Source organism: Brassica napus, chromosome C9 (assembly GCF_020379485.1).
Source record: "Brassica napus cultivar Da-Ae chromosome C9, Da-Ae, whole genome shotgun sequence".
Taxonomy (NCBI): Eukaryota; Viridiplantae; Streptophyta; class Magnoliopsida; order Brassicales; family Brassicaceae; genus Brassica; species Brassica napus.
This window is the reverse complement of record NC_063452.1, coordinates 53,522,487-53,534,057: the sequence shown is the minus strand read 5'-3', so window position 1 is coordinate 53,534,057 and position 11,571 is coordinate 53,522,487. Positions and strand designations below refer to the sequence as shown.

At 38.8% G+C, this 11,571-nt stretch overlaps 2 protein-coding genes and 2 pseudogenes across 4 annotated transcripts; 3 read left to right on the top strand and 1 right to left on the bottom strand.

Annotated features, from left to right (window-relative positions):
• Nucleotides 1-291: 291 nt before the first annotated feature.
• Nucleotides 292-1,552, top strand: LOC106374619 (annotated as a pseudogene).
• A 315-nt stretch (nucleotides 1,553-1,867) lies between these two features.
• On the top strand, nucleotides 1,868-3,583 carry LOC106374620 (F-box protein At3g26010-like). Its single transcript, XM_022709863.2, has one exon. It carries the CDS (start codon nucleotides 2,102-2,104, stop codon nucleotides 3,428-3,430), a length of 1,329 nt encoding a protein of 442 aa, XP_022565584.1. The 5' UTR covers nucleotides 1,868-2,101; the 3' UTR covers nucleotides 3,431-3,583.
• Nucleotides 3,522-5,300, bottom strand: LOC106373426 (annotated as a pseudogene).
• Nucleotides 5,301-5,349: 49 nt separating this feature from the next.
• LOC106376412 (serine/threonine-protein kinase TOUSLED-like) lies at nucleotides 5,350-11,066 on the top strand. 3 transcript variants are annotated; one of them, XM_048767386.1, is made up of 17 exons: nucleotides 5,350-5,828; nucleotides 5,936-6,025; nucleotides 6,115-6,312; nucleotides 6,561-6,611; nucleotides 6,770-6,877; nucleotides 6,974-7,018; nucleotides 7,641-7,753; nucleotides 8,004-8,079; nucleotides 8,186-8,255; nucleotides 8,387-8,481; nucleotides 8,567-8,746; nucleotides 8,828-9,038; nucleotides 9,127-9,391; nucleotides 9,498-9,552; nucleotides 9,630-9,791; nucleotides 9,871-10,032; nucleotides 10,965-11,066. In XM_048767386.1, exons 1-16 carry the CDS (start codon nucleotides 5,619-5,621, stop codon nucleotides 9,964-9,966), a joined length of 2,025 nt encoding a protein of 674 aa, XP_048623343.1. In that variant the 5' UTR covers nucleotides 5,350-5,618; the 3' UTR covers nucleotides 9,967-10,032; nucleotides 10,965-11,066. The 3 variants fall into 3 exon arrangements, with proteins under 3 accessions (XP_048623343.1, XP_022566101.1, XP_048623344.1); XM_048767387.1 differs by having other exon boundaries at nucleotides 5,351-5,828; nucleotides 8,013-8,079; XM_022710380.2 differs by having other exon boundaries at nucleotides 9,871-11,066.
• The last annotated feature ends 505 nt before the right edge of the window (nucleotides 11,067-11,571 follow it).

Genomic DNA, 11,571 nt, shown 5'->3' with positions numbered 1-11,571 from the left:
CGTTGTGGTTTCTGTTTTAATATATAAGGAGATAGTAAGTTTAAAAATCATTATAGCAACAAAAAAAATTTGACATATTATTACAAATTAGGGTAATACATTGTATTTTAACCAATTTAAAGGTTTCTCAAATCAATTAACTACCCGAGAACCTGTTGATAATGAAGGTACTTTATGACCAAAAACAAAAAAAAAAAGGGAATGAAGACACTTTATAAAACCCAAATTGTCCTTTTTTGTTTGGTTTATGGTTTATAACCGGCTAAGTAGCCCAAGAAAAAAAACCCTATAATGAAGGTACCTTCTTATACACACCAAATTATATACACACAATAACTGCTTCTTGATGATGAAGTTTTCCCTCTCGTAGGCGTCAAAGGCGACGTTAAGCGGATCTCCATGGCTGATGCTTTCTCCCAAAGTCGGTGGTTGTATGCTGTACAATCCGAAAGAACGCAAGATCGAAAGGAACCTGCTGTTTCCAGGGCCTCGAGTCCTGGCAAACTCGGGTAACTGGTGCTTGTTGTTAGATTCTGCATCCAATTTATTTATCGTAGACGTGTTTAGCAAGGAAACGATCCCTCTTCCGTCTCTAGAGTCCATTAGGTCAACTACTTGTTCTATCAAGCGCGTGGGTGATGTTGTGAGGGGCCTTTTGTGGGTAGACGAAGGGAGAAAAGATTACGTTGTGGTGTGGTTCTTCGACCGCGAATATAACCACGATTGCCTAAGCTTTTGCAAGAAAGGGAATACTCATTACACTGACATCCCTCTGTTTGACCGAGACGCTCACTGATATAGAGGTTTATCCGAGATGGTGCTACGGGGTTACACTCTTTACATCACAACTAGTCGTCGTTTTGTTCGAGTCCTAGATCTGTCTGGAGGACATGAGCAAGGTTCCTCCTCCTTCAAGGAGACTACCAGGCCATTCCCAATGCTTTCTTGTTATGAATCATGCGATTCTAGCATTGCGGTTACGACATCAGGAGAAGTTTTGTTGGTCGAGAGTGATCCATGGAATAGGACCTGGTTCCGCGTCTACAAGAAGAATCCTGATTTAAAAAACCCAGATTCCTCCTGCCACACGGTACTTGAGGTGGATTCTCTTGGTGGTGAGGCCCTGCTTCTTGACTTGGGTTTCACCGTGCCTGCTAACGATACCCTTGGCATCGAACCAGACTCCATCTATTTCACCCGCCACTACCGTCCCAGCCAATGGAGAGGTCGTGACCTTGACATCTGTGTGTACAATCTTGCGAGCAAATCCCTCAAACGCTTTTCTGATCTTGATGTCATCAATCTCATGGATGCTCGATGGTTTCTCCCTGGAAATTAACTCTTGATTTTTTTGGTCTTCTTTTTATTTATGCTTCTGAACAAAAAAATATGATGTTGATTTGCTTCCCTCTGTTGAATCATCAACACATATCTTACTGGACATTTAAAATTTCTTCTGTTAAAAGTATTAACATTGAAATGTAGTGAGTGGTGGAGAGCTCTGATGTTATTTATTTTCACTTTTGTTTCTTTTAGTACCAAGCTTGGAAAGTCATTTTACTTCAGTTTCAGAGAAACACAACGTTTATTCAAAGAGAATTGAGTAGATAACTAGTTTTGCTTTGCGCTTGAATCAAAGTTTCACAAAGTCCAATGCGCTCGTTATATTGGAAATTGTGAATTCTTTTATGGACGTCGTCCGCCTTAAAGTTTCAAATGGTGTAGTGGGAGAGAGATGGTTCATTGTAACGTGTATTCCTTCCTCACTAAATTCATCATTAATCTTTTATGTTTTTAAAATATATTATAGCAGAAAATCAGTATACAGTTTAGTATATATTTTTTTCTGGAAAAATAAATGGACTATATGGCAGATCCAACGGCTATACTTTACTATAAACCAAAACCCTTGTATATCCAGTAACGTAAAAACACAATATTTAGAATTTTGGTTCCTTTTACTTGGGTTTATTGTGCGTGTGTGGATCTGTATTAGGGTTTATCGCCTCCTTTTAGTTTAACGCAAAAAGTTAGCGTAAAACCTCACACTAAGCAAAAGCCTAGAGACCTTAATCGTCACTTTCGCTAGAGTCCATCTCCGATGGCGATGGAAACAAAAACACATCTCTTGGAGGTGTTGCAAACAGAGATTCTAGGGAGATTACCACTGAAAACCATCTCCAGATTCAAATCAGTCTGCAAGAAATGGAAATCAACAATCGAATCAACGTATTTCCGCCGTCTCTTTTTTATCTCTGAACCGAAACTCCTCCTCTTCATGTACGGACGAGACGAACTCATAGTTTTCCATGGGCACAAAACATGGGATGATCTTCCAAAATCTCCAGTTTCACTCATCCCACACTCTTTCAGACGCTATTATATCGGCGACTGCGACTATAGGGATTCTTCCGGTGGATTGGTTTTGATCACAGACGGATCTGATAAAGCTTCCTGCTACGTGGGGAGTCCAGTTACACAGCAATGGGTTAAAATCCCTCCACCTCCTTCCTCTGATCCTAAAGGTGACTCTACGGTGTTTGGTTTAGTGACTCGTTTGGACGAGGACGGTGTCGTTTTGAGCTTTAAAGTGATTAGGATAGCTTCTTACCAAGCAACCAATGATTATCTCTCGAGTGACTTGGGTGTGTTACTGTATTCCTCCGAGACAGGGGTTTGGACTTCCAAAGTAATTCACAGTCCTCATCAAATCGGCGACATGTCTAATATCAACCTCAACGGTACGTTTTACTTTGGTTGTCTCAGTGTGCCTGGAATACTCTTAGCTCATGATTTCTATTCTGAATCCGATCAATTCCGGGTCGTTCAGTTACCGGACTATCCGGATCACAACAAGGACTACAAACGAACCTTGACTACATCAGGAGGCTTTGTCATGTATGCCAGAACGTTAGCAAAAAAGGAAGAAACTGTTTTGAAGATCTGGAGGTTGATGAACAATGATGACTACTCTTGGCAACTTTTGTGGGAAGTCGGCTTTCCAATTACCGGTAACTATGCACCAATGGCAATGCATCCATTTGATGTCGCTACTGTCTATCTATGGAGTCAACGGGATCATCATTTGGTATCATGTAACCTGCTGAAAGGAAACTACACAATCCTAGGGGATGCAGCTAATGATGGTCATCAAGATTGTTTTATTGACAAGTCTGTTTGTAAGCAGAGTGTGGATGAGTTATGGCGATCATCATCAGATTTAGACGAAGACTTGAACTTTCAAGTTTGTATCTGGTTGTTCCAGTTCGTGATCCCACGGTGGATGGAATCGGTGCCTCGTCCTCCCCAAGCTGAGATGATTGATACGACTTCACTACTTTCTTACGCTGCAGCAACACATGGGAGAATGATGAAGGATATTGAAGAAGAGGAGTACTTTTGGAATGAGGTCGAGCATGGTCGGATCTGAGATTTTTGTAGCTCTGGAGTGATATCAGTATGGTTTTTTTATTTGATGTCTTTTGTTACTGTTTTATAACGTTTCGAACTATGCTTTGTTTTCAGAGCGGTCTCTGTTTTTCGGTAATAAAGTAATACATACCAGTGGTAAAATCAAAACAAAAATATGTTACACCCACCAGAAACCAGCTGAATTGGATCTTAACCAATGGCATTGTTCTATGAAATGCTTTGACGCCTGAGCATCTAATCGTTTGTTTAACCCCTCTTCAATATGAGGAAACAATTCTTAGGAGCCAAACTTGGCGTGCAAAGTATTTAATCCATTAACATAAGTCATATTCATTGGAAAGAAATACCAAGTGACCGAAAGCTCACCAAGAAGCTACTTGGTAAGGCGATCCCCAAGAGTGTTGTGACCAAAGACACAAAAACCGCGAGTTGTATTAGCAACAAGGTAGTGGCCCTCAACGTCCATTCGGTGGGACAAGTGAAAATGGAAGAGAAAGAGTTGTTGCGTGAAGGAAAGACTCGCGATTAAGTTGATGAGTTCCCTATGAGCGAGCCATTGGTTTTGTTTTGTCGAGGATGATGGCAAAAGTTGCATAGGTTATGAAGGTAAGGGAGATGCAAGAGTGTTAAAAGATATGGAGTTTGAGTTCCATAGAAATGAAAAGCGAGGAGCCTATTAATGATCAAGAGAGGCTCTAAATATCTTGGTTTTGAAAGAGGAAACCATGCACACTTCGGATCAGCGGGGCCTTTAAAACCATGTATGATTTTGGATGCAGAGAAATTAGTTTATGATAAGGTTTTTGGATAATTTTTCTCTACTTGTTCAAGCAATCCATATAAAACCATAGCAGCATATCCAAGTAAGTTTTAGAGCACAGAGCATTTTTCATATTTCAATTCAACCTACCTTCCCTCTGTTGAATCATCAACTCATATCTTACGGGACATTTTAAATTTCTTCTATTAAAAGTATTAACATTTTGTTTACATTAAAACGTAGTGAGTGGTGGAGAGCTCTGATGTTATTTATTTTCACTTTTGTTTCTTTGAATACCAAGCTTCAAAACTCATTTTACGTCAATTTCAGAGAAACACACCATTTATTCAAAGAGAATGACCAGTTTTGCTTTGCGCTTGAATCAAAGTTTCACAGAGTCCAATGAGCTCATATTGGCAACTGTGAATTCTTTTATGGACGTTGTCCCCCTTAAGCATCAAATGGTGTAGCCGGAGAAGGGCGTTTTGTTCTTCCCGTACTAAAATTACTATTGATTTCTTTTTATTTTTAAAATAGAATTAAGCAGAAAATTTGTATATAGTTCAATATTTTGTCTTTCTCTGAAAAAATAGATGGACTACATACATATACGTTTATATAATGTGATTTAAATAAATAAATATATATATATATATATATATATATATATATATAAAGATACAATTTTGTCGATAAGAGTTAATTTAAATAAATTTTTTAATGAAGAACATTTTAAAAATAAAAGTATAGATTTTGTTACTTTATAATAAAATATGTTAATTTTCAAAACAATTTTATTCAAAGATCTAATTTGAATAAATTTTAGGTTAAGAAAACTCTGTTGTAAATTGCTTTTTTTTTTGTCAACTCATTAAGTTGGTTTTGACCAAAATGCATAAATAAAGTTTTAAGATAATTAAATCATCATAAATATTTTGACATTAGTGGTAATACATATTGTTTAGATATTTTAACTTAGTTATAGATTTTTCAAATTAGTGAAGCTTCGTGAGTCCAGTGGTTTGATTAAAACTCTATTAGTGCTCATAATAACATAATTATTGAGAGTTAATTTTTTGATTTAAAATTAATTAATTACCCGATCCATTGACCCAAAGAAAAAACCGGATCCATCTTATAGTGTTGTGATCGATGGTGATGGCCTGTGCTCTCTTTCCCTCCTAATTCGTTTAGGGTTCCTCAAATCTCCTTTTCACCTCCTTACTTCCTCTTCGCTCCTATCTTCTTCCTCTCTATGTTTGAGAATCACCGCCTCCACGAGAATTGCAGAAAACTGAAAACCCCCATTAATGGGTTTCTCCTTCCCACCTAGATTCTAAGCTTCAATTCGCTAATTCTGCTTTAATTTTTGGGAATTTTAGCTGGTCCGGTGCATAGTGCGTTGAAGCCTGCTCAAGCGTTGGCAATGCCGGATGAGATGGTGATACAATTCTCCTCCAATTCTTCCAATCAGTCCGATCACTCTCTCCCCGACAAACTCGCTAAGCTCGAGGCCCGCTTGACCGGCAAAACCGCCTCCTCCGCCAAGCAGCAGCAGCAGCTCTCCGTCTGGTCATCTGCTTCCACCGCCGCGGCGGGATCGTCTGAAGCCTCTATCAGTGATTCCGACGACGAGGTAGCTTCTCACATCTTTGTCAATATTAAAATTGATTTAAAAGATTTTATGTCTATACTGTGCTTCAGAGCTCTTGACAGTATTCTCCGGTTGTTACCGTCTCTCAGAACACAGGAGACTTCCTCATCCGAGCCAATACCAAAAAGCGCCAGAAAGTTGAACACTTTAACAACACCACCACCTCCACTGTTGCTGAGGTAACTAGTTGATCGGTTAGTAGATTTTGTGGTGTGTGTGTGTTGTCTCCTGCTGTTTGCTTCTAATGAAGGATTCTGTTGAACTGAAGCCCCAAGAGGCGGCATACGATGCAAGAAAAAACGAGGCTGAGACAAAGACAGGCCTTGATGTTAGTAAGAAGAAACAAGGTCGAGCTCGGGCTTCGTCAACAGGCAGAGGGCGTGGTTCTAAAGCTAATAATGACGTCACGAAATCTCAGTCTTTCGCTGCACCTGTATCAGCTCAACTGAATGTCTCTGATCACAAGGTTTTAATGTTGCTTACTTCATATCATCTTACCTGCAACACTTCTTCTTATCATCGAGGATTTTTATATGTTGTTATACTTAGTTTCATTGACAAAACGGTGGATATGAGTCATGAGTTTTGTGTTCTAATCTGAAGTATAACCTTCTGTGGCCTATAAAGGAAAATGGAGAATCTTTATCTTGATTTGCATTGATCTTGTCAACCAGAGACAGTCTATTGATATAATTCTGCATTTTTATTCTTCAGGATTTGGGGCCTGATGGACAGCTCAGGAATGGTGAAGGCTCTCGCCATGATGTAAGTTTCTCCTATTGCCTAAGAGAATATGTCATAGTCTCGTTATCTACATCTTATAAGGTTGTTAGAATAATTGAACATGATTGTTATATATGATTATCCTCAACAATGTAAACATACCATTATATCTTTCTTTACTGAGTTTGTTTATAAATCAGGACGATGTGTCATCTTTACGTGCAAAAATCACTGTGCTGGAGGAGGAATTGTGTAAATCTCGACAAGATTCTTCTGAGGACCAGAATCTAATACGGAAGCTTGAGAATGTATTGTGCGAACGCCTTTTAGATTTAGCTGATTCTGGTTATGCTGTTACCATTTTTGCCTATAGTCCCTGTTAATCTTAATCATGATATATGCAGGAGTTAAAAGATCTAAAAGATCAGGAACAACAAGTGAAGCAAAAGGTGGGCAACCTTTTCTGTTTCCGTGACCAAATAGGTTATAAGAGGTCCTATTATCTTTTTTTTTTTAAATGTCCTACCTAGTATGGCAGAGTTCCTTAGTGTTGTCAAGGATTCTGAGAGAATCTTAGATTAAATAAATATTATTATCCGTAAGAAGTATGGCAGTTCTATCCTGAAAAAAAGGAAAAACATTGATGATAGTCTCCTGATTTGCTTAGAATACTCGCTAAATTTATTGCTGCCGTTGCTGCTAGAGAATTGAAATATCTATGAATGGTTGGATCTTGCCATTGTGTATGTCACATCTGTACTCCATGTGCAGGGCTCTTTTCATAGAGCATGTATTAGTATTTCTCTAAGTAATTTAAGAGAAAATCTATTGCGGAACCGATGTGTAGTGGCTAACATTTTGGCCTTCTAGTGACTCATAGTTGGTGGTTTTTAAAACCTATAGAGTCATGTCAGCTTGGTGTCTAAACTGGTAGAAATTTTGCACATCCTCTAGGAATATTCTTGGTGAAGAAACTGTCAATTTCTCTCTCTCTATTTCTCTGTAATTTTCATATTAGCTTGTACATTCTAATTCAAAACACGAGGACAACCTTTCTTTTTCTTGATGCAGACAACTAAAGTAATATCTGACCTTCTAATATCTGTTTCCAAAAGTGAGAGACAAGAAGCAAGGACAAAAGTCAAACATGATTCTTTGCGATTAGGCAGCGTTGGTGTACTCAGGTCTGCATAATTTATTTCATATTTGGTCTTAGTATATATTTCTTCAAATTTGTGATCTTTACATCAGTATGAGAATCATTTATACATTTCGAATGGAGTGAGTTAGTCTCACGTTTCTCCATAACCTGTAGCTTCAAGCTTTTTTTGCTAGGTTGCGAGATTATTATCTTGTGTTTCATTCAAAAAAAAAAAAGATTATTATCTTGTATTTGTGATTTAAAGTTCAATCTATCAGCTGTGACTGTTTTAGTCATTTCAGGACGGGAACCATCATAGCTGAGACATGGGAGGACGGACAAATGTTGAAAGATCTGAATGCTCAACTTGTAAGTTAAGCTGTCTAGAGACTAGAGAGACAAATTTATCAAACAATATAAGTAATCCTGCAGTGTTTTTTTTTTTGATTTTTCTATATAAATTTGCTACGAGCAGAAACAATTGCTGGAAACCAAGGAGGTTATTGAGAGACAAAGAAAACTCCTAAAGAAACGACAGAATGGTGGTATGTTTGTCTCCCTATCCTTCTGAATTTTTCAGTCGATCTGTGATCTCATGTAATGTATGTTGTCTTTTCTTTTCCTAGTGCAAATTGTAATTATGTTAAGCACCCTTGGCTTTTCCATTTGGCTGTAGATAAGAGTGACGGGACTGATTCAGAATCAGGAGCACAAGAGGAAGATATCATCCCCGATGAGATTTACAAGTCTCGCCTTGCTAGTATCAAGCGGGTATGCTCCTCCTTATGCATCATCTCAATTTCTTACTTTTTCTATTTTTGTTTCTTGAAATACATCTATTGATTTAACTGTTCAGGAGGAGGAAGTAGTTATGCGTGAGAGAGAGAGGTATGAACTGGAAAAGGGTCAGCTTATAAAGGAGATGAAGCGCATACGAGATGAAGATGGTTCTCAGTTCAACCATTTCCCAGTTTTGAATTGCCGATATGCGCTTCTGAATCTTCTTGGTAAAGGCGGATTTAGTGAAGTCTATAAGGTCAGAACATTGATTGATACCATTGTTTTTACGTGTGAGAGATATTTGCAGTAGTTTGATGATGTTAGGGATTTTGAGCAGGCATATGATTTGGTGAATCATAGATATGTTGCGTGCAAGCTTCATGGTTTAAACGCTCAGTGGAGTGAAGAAAAAAAGCAAAGTTACATCCGACATGCCATGAGAGAATATGATATCCATAAAGATCTTGTGCATCACCACATTGTCCGGCTTTGGGATATATTTAGAATTGACCTGGATACATTCTGCACTGTTCTGGAATATTGTAGTGGTAAACCAAACATTCTCTCTTGGTAGATTAATGAAAGATTTGTCTATGGCTTCAGTTCTCATTGGTCTGTTTTGAATTTTTAATGCAGGAAAAGACCTTGATGCGGTTCTGAAGGCAACATCTAATCTTCCTGAGAAAGAAGCAAAGATTGTCATTGTACAAATAGTTCGAGGCCTTGTGTATCTGAACAAAAGATCACAGAAGATAATTCACTATGATTTGAAGCCAGGGAATGTTCTATTTGATGAGTTTGGAGTCGCAAAAGTGACTGATTTTGGTCTTAGCAAGATTGTGGAAGACAATGCTGGTTCCCAAGGAATGGAGCTTACATCACAGGGAGCTGGAACCTACTGGTTAGCAATCTAGTTTTAGTATATTCTCGATATGATTTTTCTTACTCTCTTCTACTTCCTGACGCCATATTTATAGCTAAAGAGGTTGGAAAATCATGAATTTCAGGTACTTGCCCCCAGAATGTTTTGAGCTTAGCAAAACTCCTATGATCTCATCAAAGGTTAGCGAATGGTTCAATGGTGTCTTTATCAGAACGTGTTAGGAGTATTGTGGTCCTAAATTATGCTCAATGTTCAGGTTGATGTATGGTCGGTTGGTGTTCTGTTTTACCAAATGCTATTTAAAAAGCGACCCTTTGGACATGACCTAAGCCAAGAACGGATACTACGAGAAGACACAATCATTAAAGCCAAAAAAGTTGAGTTCCCAGCAAAACCTGCCATCTCAAATGAAGCAAAGGTAGTTAAGCTGTGCCGTAGAACAACCAAATGGTCATAAATATTTCTCCATGGTCACTCACTGTTGCATTTTTCTGCAGGATTTGATTCGACGATGTCTAACATACAGCCAAGCAGATAGGCCTGATGTTCTAACACTGGCACAGGATCCATATCTTTCCTACACTAAGAAATGAAAATGTGTAGTCGTCACAAACAAACCAGAGATACTCAATGTCCTAGATTGTTTTCTTTTTGTATAGATTTTTTTTTTTTTTTTTCCGCCAAGGATATTTTTTATTAAAAAGAAGGGTACTAAGCCCAAACACATATTACAAAGCATAAGCCCACAACAGCAGGGCAAAGATCGACCAAACCTAATCGGGCCTACAGCCCAACCAAACCAAGCAACACCTAGACGGGCCGGACGTCTCTCTTTTGGCCCACGCGTGAAGGAGCGGGGACACGTGTTAGAATTTTACATCAGCGCTACACGCGTCTCCTTTGCTCGACTTGACCCGTCACCGCTTCGAGAAGCCGCCGGAACCAGCCACCGAAACCCTCGTTACGCCGGAGCTCAAACCCGCAGAGCCTCCACCGAAACCACTTTCCTTCAACTTTCTGACCTCTCTGCGGAGAGCTTCATCGACCTCATCAAGATCTCATCCGCCTTAAGAGAGTCGCAAGCCACAAACCTCATAAACCCGATCCAACAACAAGACCACCTTTTAGAACCGCTAGAGCCGGCGACGCAAGACTGTGTGAGCCTTCACCCCCCGGAGACAAGACCGGCGCGGCGATGCTGAATAAGCCAACCACCACCCGGGAACAAGAACCGGCAACGACAGAGCTTTAATAGCCTCTACCTCCCGGCTAAGAACTATTACCATGCAAGACGACTACGCCATACTATCCCCTCCACACGACCGCGCTTTAACTCCAGTAACCCAGCCACCGTTGAAGGCGATTCACTCCTCGAGTAAACGCCTCCGGAAGTGGATTACACCAGAGGTCAAGCAAAGCAGATCGGGGAGAAGACAAGGGAGAGACACAAAAACAGATAACTTTAACGGAGAAACAAGAAACAAAGGTCTCCGGCGACGGCACGCGCGCAGACGCGCCGGCCGTTCACCGGAGACCAAAACGAGATCTACTTTCTCTCTCTTCTCTCTCTTCTCTTTTTCTTTTTGTATAGATTTTGTGTTTTCTTTTTTGAGTAAAGTTTTTGTTTGTTTATTTAAATCTTTTTTATCTCCCCGGAACCTTGAACCATATTAATTTCCAGTGAATTTGATTAGGTTGTTTTCTATAATTACGTAACTATATCTTGCTCCGTGCATCCGAATAAGTTATTTTTCATATAGAAAAAAATATTGATGTTTATATAAAAATTTATGATTAAGCTGTAAATGTTTTGGTGTTATTCTCTAATTCTATATTAGATGTTTCAACACAGCATTTGACAATTTTTTTTTTAAATGTCTAAATATTAAGATAACTGTACTGGGAGGTGCATGTGTGATAATATATTATTATGTAGCTTTAGTTGAAGGCATATATATATATAGTTTCATTTTAGGTTTTAGTAATATATGGTGCTATCGAAATAAAGTATAATTTATTATATTTTTTTTTAGGATTTTCTTTTAGATGATGCCCTAAATAAAAAATACATATGAGATAAATCATGACTTTTATTATAATAGTCTAGGGTCGGCCCGCCCTACGGGCGGGATGTGTTACATTTATATTTTCCATTACGGATATATGATTGTTAATATGCAAATCCAATGGTAGAGTCT